Raw genomic sequence first — 15,399 nt, forward strand, 5'->3', positions numbered from 1 at the left:
GGGAAAATAAATGTAAACGGTATTATTCTTTGGGTTCTTACTCACAGTTGCCATCACCACCATCTTTTAAACATGCCTAGGTATTTTCTAAAGTGCAGGCTGTTCTAAAATATAGTGAAAACACGCTATAAAATATTACTGTTTTTGTTCAGTAATTTTGCATTATCTTGTCTCCCAGTCTCTTTTCTCTGATGCACTGTCACAACTATAAAGTGTGGTATTTATGCTTTAACCATGAAATTTCCATTGGCCTTAACAAATTTCAGACTAAAGCTCCATGGTTCAAATTCAGAATCCACCATTAGTGTAAATACTTTTATTTATTTATATTCAGAATACACTAATTATGTCTAATGTGAAAATTTAGAGGGCTGTCACTGATGGCAAAGTGAATACTAGACACACAATGTAACTGTTCACCTTAAACCTCTCCTTCTAGTACTGTCTTAAATTGTCTTGCCTGGATGCACTCTTTATAAGGACACTTGCAACTGTATAAAGCAAAGTCTTCATGTTTGGTTGTTGTGCTTTGACTGTCTTGGAGAAACAGCATGTAATTATACAGCAATATGTGAAAGCTACTATTTAAAAGAAGAAAAACTTCTTTTATATTCTTCTCTAGGAGCACATGACTCCCACTAATGTTAGTTTGGGAATTACAAGCCAGTGTCAAGAGAAGAGTATAAGAACATAAGAACGGCTATACTGGGTTAGACCAAAGGTTCATCGAGCCCAGTATCCTGTCTTCTAACAGTGGCTAATGCCAGGTGCCCCAGAGAGAATGAACAGAACAGGTAATAATCAAGTGATCCATACCTTGTTGCCCATTCCTGGCAAACAGAAGCTAGGGACACCATCCCTGCCTATCCTGGCTAATAGCCATTGGTGGACCTATCCTCCATGAATTTATCTAGTTGTTTTTTTAACCATGTTATAGTCTTGGCCTTCACAACATCCTCTGGCAAGGAGTTCCACAGGTTGACTGGGCATTGTGTGAAAAAATACTTCCTTTTGTTTGTTTTAAACCTGCTGCCTATTAATTTCATTTGGTGACCTCTAGTTCTTGTGTTATGAGAAGGAGTAAATAACAGTTCCTTATTTACTTTCTCCAACCTGTCATGATTTTATAGACCTCTATCATATCCCCCCTTAGTCGTCTCTTTTCCAAGCTGAAAAGTCCCAGTTTTATTTCTCTCCTTATATGGCAGCCGTTCCATACCCCTAATAATTTTTGTTGCCCTTTTCTGAACTGTTTCCAATTCCAATATATCTTTTTTGAGATATGGTGACCACATCTACATGCAGTATTCAAGATGTGGGCATATCATGGATTTATAGAGGCAATATGATATTTTCTGTCTTATTATCTATCCCTTTCTTAATGATTCCCAACATTTTGTTCGCTCTTTTGACTGCTGCTGCACATTGAATCAATGTTTTCAGAGATGTATCCACAGTGACTCCAAGATCTCTTTCTTGAGTGGTAACAGCTAATTTAGATAATTTTATATGTATAGTTGAGATTATGTTTTCCAATATGCATTACTTGGCATTTATTGTATTGTATTTGTAGTATTACATTAACACTGTATAGTATTAACATATATCATAGACGCAATAGACACAATGGACCAGAGTCTCCACTTCTTGGAGTGCACTCCTAGCCTTACTGAAGTCAAAGTCAATGGCAAAATCATATTGACTTTCGTGGGGGGCCAGGATTTCACCCCTTAACTTCAAGGTGACTTTCGAATGCACCAGCAACGCAGGACTAGGCCCTGTGTAGAACAGTTTATCATCATGAATAAACTGTCCTTATCTCTAACAAATGGCTTTTTCAGATATTTTCTTTATCAGAATATTATCCATGCCACTATTTTGTTGCAAAAAATATATTCAGTCTGCATTATACAGCATCTAATACAAAGCTTCTTAATTAATCATACTTTTTAGTTACTATGCTTTCTACAAAAAAGCCATAATCTTAGAATGTTATATTTTCAGATGATTAATATACAAGAAGCAAGTCAAGTATTTTCTTTTTTTTTTCTCAAGTTGCATATATGTTTACTTGTTCTAACAATAAATGCAAATCTGACCATGATAAAATTTCATGTAAAAACCTATAATTAAGTTTTGCTTTTGGTTTGATGTGCAGCACACAGAAAGTTTGAGGCTGAGTATAATTAAGCACAGTATCTGGACTAGGGAAATCTTTATCAATGATCTTTATCCAAGTATTTCAAACTTCTGTTCTGCTCATTGCTTTTATTTAGGCTTTTAAATGTGTGCTGGTTAGGCTACAAATCATTAAACTCATATTCTTTAGCTTCATTTAAAAACAGGTCAGACTGGATATCGATTTCCAACAACCCACAATACAATCAGCAGCTACAATTTCCAGACCCAGGAAGATTGTAAATGAAGTTTTATTCCCTTCCAATTCTCTGCCTGGTGTGTTTTAATGTGGTTTCTTTTCTCCTTCTCCCTCTCGAGGGCAAAATGACAAAAGGCCATTTTGGGCTGTGCAATTTAAGATTTTAAGAGATGCTTTTGTTTTCTCCTGCAACAGGAAACTTGCACATAATTATGTGTGTTTGCTTAAATTATTATTTTATTTAAAATATACAATCAGGACAAAGAGGGAATGGTTTTTGATGATTGTTTTCAAATGAAGGAGAAAAATAACATGCACAATGTTCCCTTGGTATAAACAAGGGATTCTTAAATTTTCTGTGGAATAAAAACCAGGAGCTTGCAATAGAAAAGTAGTTGATTATATAGCTTGTACGTTTTTTATTTACTGAGTACATACTATAATTAACTAGCACACTTTAAAATTAAACTGCCACGACTCTCAGCTGTTCTATGATAATACCATAAGCCATAATGGCAATGCTATATAATAGTGCTATCTGCAGCCATACCACTTTGTGCTGTGCTCCTTATTCCCAGGGGAATTCTGCACCAAAAAAATAAAAATTCTGTGCACAATAGTTTCAAATTCTGAAAAATCCTGCATATTTTATTTGTCAAAATAATACAATATAATCACCAAGTTTCAATTATTTTGGTAATTTATTTCAAAATACTAACTAGCAAGTATGTTTGTAACAATACAGACAACAAAAAAGATTCAGGAAATGTTTTTTGACAAATAGATACCTTACTTGACATATCAGTACAGAACTCTGAGTAATAATTCATTTAAATTACTATACAGAAACATATTGCAAAAGCTTGGGGGAGTCAGGGATAACCAAGGAGCTGAGGGAGAGGGAAATAATTGCTGGGAAGGAGCCTGGGAGTGAATCTGGAGGGTTGTTGGGTGTGGATGGGAGAAGTATGGAACAAGGTTCTTGTTTGTATTTTTTGGAGGGGGGGATTGTTAGGGGCTGGGATGTCTCCCCCATGCAGATCCTGGCTAACCCCTAGCCTTTCCCATTCAGGCAGGCTCATCTGCCCCAGTCCCCATGTGTCCCTGCACCCCACCTGACCTCATGTGTCCCGGCAACCCCCAATCCCATTCAACCCCTGGCTCAATACTGTCACCCCACTAGCTCCTGTGCCCCCACCCCAGTCTGTTCCCCCCACTAAACCTTCTGAACACCAGTCTATGTGATCTCCCTCCAACAGCCCCATGTGCCCTGCTCTGTTTGTCCCCCACATATCCTGTGCCTTCTGAGATAGCCCTCTGGGCAGGGTGCTGTGAGGAAGGCAGCCACTGCCCCCTCCATCTCCATGGCTGGCTGCTCTGGCCCTCAGCTGGCTGCCCTTTCTTATGGTGGCACAGCAGCCCCTTGAGGGCAAAAGGTGTAACTGCAATGTCTCCCTGGCAGAATCTATTTTCTGTGGGGGGGAAATCTGCAGGGGACATGAATTCTGCGCGTACACAGCGGCACAGAATTTCCCCAGGAGTAGATCCTGCCAAATCTCAAGAGTTAAGCGGAATTAAACCTGTTCTGTACTTGGATGGGACTCTACCAAAGAATAGTCAAGGATGCTACAACACAGAGGTACATATAACAGTGCTCCTGGAAATGCTGTCTTTTGGATAAGAACTAAGAGTGGAGCCCTCTCAATTTGTGGTCATTGAAGATTTTATGGCAATTTGCGTAAGAGTAGGGACATTAACCCAAATGTTCTGGTTACATTCAAGTTTGTTTAATTACATTCCACGTAGACAACATTCTCCCTGGATTTTAAATTGGTAACAGGTTATTTTTATTTTATTTCAGATTATTTATTTTCATTCACTTCCTGCCCTAAAATAGCACTTTGGGATTCTTTGGAATGAAAGGCAATATGTAAATTTGCAATACAAATCTGTCTTAAGTGTCCACTAAAAGGATGGCCAAAAATGGTCACTTCAGGTGCGCTGTCTTCTAGTAAAGATAGAACAGAACTGAACTCATTACATGTGATGATATTTTGTCAAAACATGAGGTTGCCTAGTAAGGGAATTCTCTTGATATATAAATCAATGCTAGGACCTTTTAATGTCAAGCTTATTTATTCGTTTGTTTAATAATTTATAAAGTACAAAATGTCACATTATTGTACAAAAAATGGCTCTTTGTTAGGCCAGGAAATCTTAAGGCAATGTGCATCATCTTAAATTTCCAGAGTTCACCATCTATTTCTTCCTAATTGCAAATGATGCTAATCAAATTTGGGTTTAAGAATCTTCATAGGAAATGATAAAACCCTTAATATTGTGTGGAAAATATGATAAAGGTCCCTCTTTGATTATTCCTTTGGTGTAAAAAATGGCTTTGTGTGTTGTATTTGCTTTGTCTACCAGTAAAAGATATTTTCTCTAAGACGTTGTGAATCTGAACTTACATTGTAAAATTTACTGTCAGCTTATAGTGATTCTTATCTTGCATCATCTGCTCACTCTGTGAAATCACTAAAGTGTTGGGTGATCTATGAATGCGGGATCAGGCCCAATGTAGGACGCAAATATTATACAGGTTAATCTTCTTAACCAATTGGACTGAGGCCAGAAAGTCTCAGTAGCATAAAGATTGACTTTTACCAGTAAGGAGACACAAACACAACAACAGACATTTGAGAGTACATATGTATAATGTCAGGATACAATATAGTCTTTATAGAATAACTATTTGGCAAAGAGGCAGTTTCATGTTTATAGTTTAAAAGCAGAATAGGAGATCTTCATTATTTTTGTTACAAGTCTAATGAGCTCTAATTAGAAGCATTGTAGATATTTGAAATGCATAGCCAGGTACATCTTCCTGTCGTTTTGTGATGGTCAAATGATATTTCCTTTTTGTTGGTTTAAAGTCTCCTGAATTAAACAGAACATACATATTATTGTTTACTGACACAGATGCATTCTATTAATTGTTTTATGCCTGCAGTTTACATTCTCTAATTTCTTTATTTGATCTCAAACTTCATTTTGACTCAGTGTTGGATTTGGGGTAAAAAACATTTAGAAGTGCCTAAGTCCTATTTCCAAGGCCCTTAGGAGTCTATGTTTCATTGAAAGTCAGTGGGGGACTTAGAATCCTAAATCAGTTAGGCACTTTTGAAAATTGTACCTTTAATCTCATTCTGATCTGGTCACTCTCTTCATGTGGGACTCACTTCCCAGTCCTCAAATGCAAAGGGGGTGGAAGCCTTCCACAAGTCCTCGATTATGGGGGAAGAGCCAGTGAATGTAAAGCCAGGGGAGCCACCTTGAATGCCAATGTCCCATGTCAAAGACGACACGTCAAGTTCCAGGAAGGGTGAATAGGGGGAGTAGCTAAGTGCACACTATTGTCCTCAGCTGTCAGACAATCCATTGGGAAAGATTGCCAGTCGGCACAAGTTAAAGTAGTCTGTGCCAGGACTGTGATTGGAGCAAAGAATCAGGAAGGTTGAACCCGTCTCTGAATTTCCTCTCTTTCTCACCACCACCACTTGCACTCCTTCAGCATTCTCATCTACCCCTTCTGTCACTCACTTCTTTCACAATGACCAATTTGTTACTTCTCTCTCTTCTCTGTTGCTCATGGTCCTCTACCTCCCTCTCTGTCTTTGCTCCCTTTTGCTGATGCCATGTCACCTACTTTGAACTCTGCCCTTCCCACTATCCTTGACTCCTTCACTCCCTACCCTCACTGTGCTATCTACTCCTATTGTTTTGGGGCCTAATCCTGCAAACTCTTAGTTATATGAGTAGTCCTTATACAAGTGAGCTGTCACACTGACTTTAATGGGACTGTTGGTATATTTAAGGACTACTCACATGATTAGGGTTTTTCATGTTTGGGCCCCATTTTTTTAAAAGTGCTGTGCAAATTTACAGTGTTATGGAGATGTAGTAAAGTAATTATGATGGTAATGATGAAGATAATAATAATGAATTAAAATATAGCTCTGAAAACAGCACTGAACTTGATTTCTGAGTTAAATACAAAGGGCCCTTCAGTCATGAATGAGGTGTACATATTATTTGTTCCAGTTCTGTGCCACTCCCACATAATGTATACTGAAAATGTACTAGATAAGGACAGTAGAAAGATTTTTTTTTGTCCTTTGAAATATTCTGCTCATAAAGAGCCTAGTAAGTCTCTAATATATCTTCTCTTTTACTTACCTTCCTTTAGGAACTGACTTAAACTTTTCGGTGCCTGGTAGTGCTATTTTCTACACCATTGCTATCTTCTGATTTACTGAAGAAAGAAACAAGTTTAAATCCAAAACCCAAAATAAGCTTTTAACATGCATAGACTGTATAATAAAAATCATAGTGTTCATCCCAATCCAATGATTTAATTACCTAGCATGCACTAAAAGCATTTTACATTTTTCCACTGTGATATTACTTGAAGGCATGAGAAAAAGGAAAAGAACAAATATGTATTTTATATTAAAATATTATTATAGCAAAATAACCTATTCAGAGACCTTTACCAATCAGGTAGTGACTAGCCTAACCATACAATGCTTTCTGCATTCATTTCCTGAAGCCATAAAACCCTTGGAAAGGATTATTACAGTGAAAAATTTACAATGTTTTTTTAATAGGTTGTGCCAGTGTTCCTACTACAATAAATCAGTAGTATAAATTCATTTTGTGCTGAAAATCAGGATATAGGGTGTTGTTTCCAAGTGGAGGTATAATAAAAACACACTTAAAATTACACTTCTGTAAACAAAACATAAGAAAGATACTGATTTTATTATTATTAAATTATTTTGCAAGTGTTCAGTATGGTTCATCAGTTCACCAAAAACTGAGGAAACAGTGTATAGTATGGTTCATCAGTTTCTGGTATTTTGGCTTAAAAAGGGCCAAAATGTTAAGCTTTTAAATATTAATAATATAGGGCCCAATCCTTCAGTTGTTACTCTGGAAAATCAAGAAGGTTTTTGTCTAGCTACAGGACTGAATCTACTCAGTGGCTATTTTCTAAAGGTTTTTAAAATCCCTTGTTCTTTTTGAAGTTGGGAGTGAAATCTGTTCTTATGAAGAATGTCAAAGAGGCAGTCCTGGAATCCAGTCCTATCTGTTAAAAACATGGTTACACTACAGGCAATGAAAATATGATTCCAATATGCGCAACCCATTCTGGAGGGACCACCTAAGGACGAGAGTGTAGTTTAGGCTCCATAGCATTCAATCCTTAGCCTCTCTCTGATGACTGTGCTAAAAAGGGGCACATTAGCACCAATTGTTAATGTGGTTTTTGTGTGATGGACACTTGTCCAGCAGGAAAAGGACTAAAACTATCATTTCATTTCATGTAGTCTCCCCTTACAGTGCCTACATCTATTATACAGCTAACTGCTGTTGGTCAACTCAGACCTGGGCTAGATTTAACTAGTGTAGACAAAAAGTTCTACTTCTCCCATTACTTACACCTGAACCATCCAGTCCCCCTTGCAATACACTTTTTTGATGAGACTATTATTTATGACACCAACCATAAGGATTCAGGACAGCAACACACATCACAAAAAGTTAGACTCTGATGGAATGGCTCCAAAGGAAAAATTCCAGGCCATCTGCTACATAACTCTTTGCTTTAAACAGCTACTAATATATAGCTACTTAATTTAATACCAGAGAGCTTTAGCAATCACACAAACAGTACACACTATAAAAACACCTTAACTGTGTATTTATCCAGTAGGATAGAACTCCAACCTTGTAGATAAATAATGTATTCAATAAAGATCAAATGGCTTCAAAGGAGACTTTGCAGGCTTTCCAGTGAAAATAATGTGCATTTTATATACTACGAGTAAGAACTTATTTTTTTCTCTTTTAAAAACAATGAATCCCAGTTTCAGTTGGATTGTTTGTGATGAAAGTACAGCAATGTAAAGCTAACACAGCTACTCAATCCTCAACATAAGACATACCCTTGGTATCCCAAAACACTTTCCAGAGTAATCAACATAATTACAGAGTTAAATAAATAACAGCAGCACTAAAGAGGAACTAAGAGGTATAATCAAGGAAGAAAATACTATATTTTTAGCTGCCTTTGGAAATGTGTGGGAGGGGGATGAGCAGGAGACTGCTCCAGATGGTAGGAGAGGTAGAGGAAAAGGCGCTTGCATCAGCAGTGTGGACATCATATAGAAGGACAAAGAGGAGACCAAGCTCTTGATGAATGGAAGGAGCGAAGAGTGGAGTAGAGAAAAACAAAGTTCATGGGAGCCTAGAGCAACTCCATGAAAGGAAGAATACTTTTGAATAGGATCTTTAAATAAATGGGAAGCCAGTGGAGGAGTTTGGGGAAAGTTATTGTGCTTTTTAAGGTAATTATAGTTTATTTCAATAAACTAGTACATTAATCCTGGTATAAGCATGGGTATCAAAGAAGGCTAAAGCTTGTCTTTACTGTACATCCAGAGTTCCATAACCCTCTGGGAGAAGGAATTCACCCATAAGCTACAGAGCAGCAGCCGAGCTGCCTCCCACCTACTTCTTCAGTCACAGTGTTGCAGTACTTCTTGTGGCTGGTGTACTCTGCTACACTGCATGGATGGGAAATTGGCTAGTGCATCGAACTAGCTTCATAACCTCAGCTCCTGCCCATGACCTTCCCTAAAAATCCTCTACCATGGTGGCATGGTGATCTTAACTCCCAATAAAAGCTCCCCAAATCATCACCACCCCATCCCCCCACCACAAAACCTACCCACACCAGTTCTACTGTATGAAGGGTCTTTCATGTACTATATACAGAAGAGCCTTGTGTGTCCCATAATGCAGACTAAACTAGAAACACAGTACAAGTGAATGGACGGAAACATTCTGGACGAGTTTTCTATCTGAGAATTATCTCCCTCACCCTGAATAATCTTTGATGGGAACAGTATCAGGCCATTCTACCAGGTCGATTCTGTGATAAACAATAAATGAAAACACCCCCTACCACCAAAAAAAAAACCCAACAAAATATATAAGAGGGAAGATGGCAGCATTTTACAAATGCTGGACTTACAGAGAACTGGGAGCTAGGGATGTATTAGGAAATGAAATTAAAACAATACTTTGGCATTCATACTTATACCTTACAATATCTTATGTTAAGAGCAATATATATTTCTTGGCTCTAAGTTACCTAGTTTCAAAGTTATTTAATATTCCATTAAATGTTAGTACAGTCTAAGTATTGTAAAAATATTAGTCACTACTTACAGTTGCTCAATTTGTTCAAATTCTTTTTCATCTTCTGTGGGACAAAGAAAACTGTATGTTATTATATTATGTGTTTACTGTTAAGAAGTTATTTGACACTGAAAACTGTTTCACTTCATTTTTATAATAAATTAATTGTCTAACATATAAAAGAATCAGTAAAACAGTAAACAAGGAAATTCTATACTAATCGGCATACAAGATACACAGCTGAAGTACAATTTTACTATTCTCCCTTTTGTTCAAAATTCCTTCCTGTATCCTGCCTAAGATTAAGCTGTTGAATTTCCTACAGACTTCTCATTTTAGGAAAGTTTGGGGAATCTCCAACAGTTTATAAAACTGAGCATTGAGCTTTTTCTCTGTACAGAAGTGACTTTTAAGTTACATCCCATCAGTTGTCCTGAACACATGGCAGTTTGAGTCACATATACGTGCTTTTAACTTTTCAGACCCTGGGGATAAATTCAGCCCTCAGGTTATGCAAATGCCTGAAAAGTCACCACTAAACTATGGAATTCAACTTAAGCATCCTATTCCAAAATCCACTGAGATCACACTCTGCAGGTCTGTCCCAGTTCATATCACAGAATGGATATCTGAAAGGGATATTTGTGCACAGGGGCTGCGATCAATGCATTTTGTTTTAATACATTGCTACCTTCCCCCTCTCCACTATAATATTCTTGACATGAGTAATCTCCATCAGTGCCTGTGAGTGTTTGTGCACTCACTGTTCTGGGAGCATTTAAAATCAATCGTTGAAATCCTTATCTGCTAATTTTACTTGTGTGAGTAAGGTTGGATTAGACCCTATATAGGCACCTGTGTCCCTACTAAAAGCATTTAGGACATGAATTTGACCCTAAATATTAGGAAATTAAAACTGAAATAATGATTAATACTCAAAAGAAGATATTTTCATTTAGAGAAAAATATATAGACAACTATCATGCAGAATTAGGAGCCACATTTTGTCCTTGACTATAATTTAAATTGAAACGGTGTGTAGAGTATGCCTCTGTATCTAACAGATTATAGTATTACAAAGTGCAATAAGTGTTACTTAAAAAAACAAACAAAGAGATCATACCTGCATGCTTCTGTTTCTTTTTGGAGTACATCTCATACAGGAAAATAATGGCTACTAAAATAATAACTTCAGCAGCTATTGCAAGAAATGGTTTGAGTGGTGTCATATAGGTGAGAACTTTAAGGGATACTTTCCCTTTGCTCTCTCCTAGTTTAAATACAGCTTGGCACCAGTATGATCTATCATCTTTCTCTGAGATCTTCAGAATCTTGAGTTTTGTTATGTTGGCATATTTTTCATCGATTATATACTTATCTGGCATCAAAGAATCATTAACAGCAACCTAATATAAAAAGATATTTGAAAATTATATGATTGCACTGTCAAAAATGTTTAATAAAATCCTTTATACTTTGAAAGTGGAAAATCCCTGTATTTACAACAGGTAATGTTAGTTATAACATTAAATGGTGTTGCATATGATCAATTCAAGAAAAGGCACTAAATAATAGTAAGTGAACATTTAGTTACTGCACAAAGACCATATGCTCCTCTAGATATCTGTGTAAACCATTAAGTGATACCAGTGGGCATTTCACTTGGCACTGTGTGGCGCGTATAGGCCTGAATTTATATCCCAGCTCACAGATAATAATTAAACATAGAATTTTTCCCTTTCTTCCAAGATAAGTTTGACATCCCTGCTTTATAGACTAATTACAAGCTATGTCCACACAGCCACAGTACACAACTGTTCAGTTCAATACATAACAGCACAGGTGAAGAAAGAATACCTTATTTAGTTCAAATAAGAGGAATTTTAGCTAGGCAACTCCAAGGAAAACAAAAGTGCTACAAGAATCAGGGCTTGTCTACACTTAAAATGCTACAGCGGCACAGCTGCGCTGGTATTGCTCTCCAGTATAGACACTGCTCACACCGACGGGAGGCATTCTCCCATCGGCGTGGGTGATCCACGCTCCTGAGAGGCAGTATCTAGGTCGATGGAAGAATTCTTCCGTCGACCTTGCACTGTCTACACTGGGGGCTAAGTCATTATAGCTACGTCTCCCAGGGGTGTAGACATAGCTATCTATACCAGTGTAAATTCCTAGTGTAGACCAGGCTGAATTGTACCTTCAAAGTCATCAGTGAATTAATTGCTCAGTGTTCTCCTAGAGGTGCTCGCTTCTGGATGAGATGTAACACCTTGTTCTTGATCACTTAAAAATACCATTGCACTTTTGGCAGACTCAGTGCTCATTCCTGATTAAATTCTTATTGGATCATCAGTCTGCCTGGCTAAAATGCCTCTTTTGTGCATCCCCATAACACCTCACTGAGCAGTTAGTTCATGCATGACTCTGAAGGTAGAATTCAGTCTAGTGAATTACCAACATTGATTCTACCAGCATTTGTTTTTTCCCTGGAGATTATTAACCTGGCCCAACCCTGCTTGGTTTATGTGATCTGACAATAATACTGCCTGAGGTGGTACAGCTGCAGATAAACTACACGTATTCAGGGATAGAAAATGGGAAGCGTTGAGTACTTGATGCATCCCTTGAGCCTGATCTTCTGGCACTTGCCGGACTCTATAGGAGATTTGCTTTTGACTTCACTGATGTACGATCAGGCCTATTAACTAAAATAAGAGTTGGAAGTGCTCAGCACCTTCAGGACTTGGTCTCAGAACATACATTATTTTCCGAATGTGATCAACATTTTTGTTTTGATCAACTTCATTTGTTGCTGTCCTTTGCATTTTGCCCACTCACTGGCACAGTTTCTTTGATGTTGAAACTTTGGGCCAGATCTTCAGCTGATGTAAATTGGCTTATCTCCACTGAAGTCAGTGGAGCTACACTGGTGTAAACATGTGAATTCAAGTATTTGTAAATAATGGGAATTGGGAGAGTGTGATGGCCACTTAAATAACATCTCCAGGTTAAAAACTGATCAATCATCAAAGCGAAAAGTTGGCAAAAATGAAAAATGTAATCAGTCCTAATTATTACTTAGGATGAGACCTGGTATAAATGACTAAGGAACATTATAGCTGTAAGGGTTAATGTGGCTGGGTTGGTCTAGAAATTAGAGCAAGGAGTCATATGGATTTGGGTTCTAATCAAGGCTGTACTTCTAAATTACTGTATACAGTTGGGCAGAACACTTACCTTCTTTTGTCTTAGTCATCCCGAATGGATAAAAATCAAGATAACTTGATTCTGCATTTTAGTTAAACTTTGTTAGGAAACTAAAGCCTCCTGTCTTTCCTATATAGAGTTATCCAAGCTACTGAAAAATTAAATATCTGCCCTAAATGTACTGTAGTGGTCCTTATTCAGGACCCTGGGCTCCACCATAATTCTCCTAGAAGACAGATGCTGTAGGGGAAGGATGGATGGTGTGGAAATGTGGAAGCAGTGATCTTCCCATAGGTCTTCAGCTCCACAGTTGTGGATAGTTCAGGCAGATCGTCACAGATGTCTTCCAGGACATCATTCCTCACACCAGTGGTGATACAGCAGTATAAGACAATGATTATGCTCTCGGCATTACCTTGTGCTTCCTTCCCCTCTGTGTTGCAAAAAATCTGAGAGATTATTTTAGACAGCAACAAGGTGGGAGACCATCTCTAGATGGGTTCTGAAGAGAAGCCATGTTGCGTGAACAAAAAGGTAACCCAGGGTATATTGTGGAGACACTGGAAATACTGTGAAGCCATTGGACTTCATACAAAACGCCTGCCCTCCGGACTCCTGAGGATTAAGAGAGATGGCTAAATAGGTCCCACAACAGGATGATTAGGAGGAAATTGTAAGTTGAATGAATAATACATATTTTTCCCTATGGAGGACACTATGTCTCTCGGTTCCTATTCAGAAAAAGATCCCACAGGAGTCAACAGAAGTTTTGACTGAATGTGGATAAAGTGAACACCTCAGGATTGGGCCCACCCATCTGATTTGTTTTGAGTACATTTGATTGCGTAATCATATGGTGCAGGTCCTCAGTAAAGATATCTATGATGTCCGATACTGATAGATTATAGTTTTATCATTTGGGTGAATTCATATCAACTCTATCTAAAGGATAAGGTAGGATTTGTGAAAGCTGCTGTAGGTCTACAAAGCATGAATTAATTATACCCTGCAAAATGACAATGTGCTTGCAATCAATTGTTTCATTGTTTTGTGTGATCAATTAAGGGAAATCTTACCTTGTCACTTCCATTACTCATGTACCAGATCCAGTTGATGGGAACATATTTGATACTTTTACATACCAGAGTAACAGAATCTCCTACATAACTGACTACGTGATGTTCTTTTCCTTCAATCTGAGGTACTAAGAATAAATAGAGAAAATTTACTAAGTTAGCTCTAAGGGTTTTAACTGAAATATATATCACATCAAAGCTTTTAATTTTTAAGAATGTATTAGTAGCAAGTCCATTCTCTTTTCATATCCCCAGTTAATTTGCAAACCATTGTATAGCATATGGCTTCTAATGTGTGAACTATGTAAGGGTTACTTCTGGCTGGTGTTCCACATACAGAATTTTTATTGATATCTATGGGAATTCTGCTTGCAGAGCAGTTGCAGGATTTGGCATCAGTGCAGTAGCTATCATAAATTAACTTTAAAAGCTAAAGTATTAACTGACTTGTGGTATTTCTACCCTCCCACCCCCATACCCATCTGTGAGAAATCCATGATTCAGATTCTGCTACAATCTATATGAATACATAAGCTAAGCATAAAAATTCATATAATTTCCAAAACTGCAAGACTTCTTTTCAGACTATAGTAACATAAAATAATAGTATTTGGTCAGTTTTGTGTGCTGAGAAATATTGCTTCAGAACAGTTTTCACTTCATCTTGATTGAAAAAAATGAAGGGGTGATGGAAATGTTATACTTTCAAAGACTACTAGATGTAGATGCCAAGTGAAGTGCCAGCCCAAGCCTGCAAGACACAGTACGGGGCCACAAGAAACAATGAATAAGATGTTAATTTGGAATTACTTGTGCTATAATTTTATCATCATTCTAGATGACCTAAAGCCTTCCCAGAAGCCCATATCCTCTGTTGAACATATTGCTGCACCCCCGATATAATTAGAACTGAGCAAATAAACCATGACAGATCATTTATCTGATGAATGTCACCTCTTTTTTTCCTGTTCTTGGAATGTCTACTAGCCGATCATGATTTTCTCAAATGTATTTTATTTCTTACATTTCACTGGCTCTGCCTTGCTATTTGGAATATGAGATGACGTGCTTAGTGATGCTACGTCACCACACAAGACATAACAGGCCAGATCCATGCCTTCAATGGAGCTATGATAATTTATAACAGCTGAAGATTTGCCTCAAGTAATTTTTTTCTCTTCCTTAATAGGATGAGTTTAAATTCTATACGTTTTCTGTTTCAATTTAAATAAATAAATGTAATATTCACTTTCTGTGAGTATTCAAGCTTGAAGTCTTCAAATTCACTTTCCAGGAGCATTCATGCTAGTATAATGTGATTGCTTGCATACTCTGTGATTGCAGAAAAGTGTGCAAATGTGACTGAAGAGAATTCATAAAAAATTCAAATGAATATTCAAGAACATTTCTCACTACTTGCTCAATTCTAGATGAGTCTTACTAGTGGAAGCTTAGTTGTTACACACGTTA

General features: G+C 37.4%; 1 protein-coding gene across 1 annotated transcript in view; it reads right to left on the reverse strand.

Annotated features, from left to right (window-relative positions):
* Window positions 1-3,059: 3,059 nt before the first annotated feature.
* EMB (embigin) overlaps window positions 3,060-15,399 on the reverse strand; it is a 28,401-nt gene continuing 16,061 nt past the window's right edge. Inside the window, exons 6-10 of the mRNA XM_073343908.1 lie at window positions 13,930-14,057; window positions 10,767-11,049; window positions 9,674-9,707; window positions 6,614-6,689; window positions 3,060-5,314 (exon numbers count right to left, since the gene is read on the reverse strand). Of these exons, the coding sequence (XP_073200009.1) occupies window positions 6,632-6,689; window positions 9,674-9,707; window positions 10,767-11,049; window positions 13,930-14,057 (503 nt within the window). The 3' untranslated portion in view covers window positions 3,060-5,314; window positions 6,614-6,631. The remainder of the gene's footprint in view (window positions 5,315-6,613; window positions 6,690-9,673; window positions 9,708-10,766; window positions 11,050-13,929; window positions 14,058-15,399) is intronic.

This window comes from Lepidochelys kempii, chromosome 5 (genome assembly GCF_965140265.1).
Source record: "Lepidochelys kempii isolate rLepKem1 chromosome 5, rLepKem1.hap2, whole genome shotgun sequence".
NCBI lineage: Eukaryota > Metazoa > Chordata > Testudines > Cheloniidae > Lepidochelys > Lepidochelys kempii.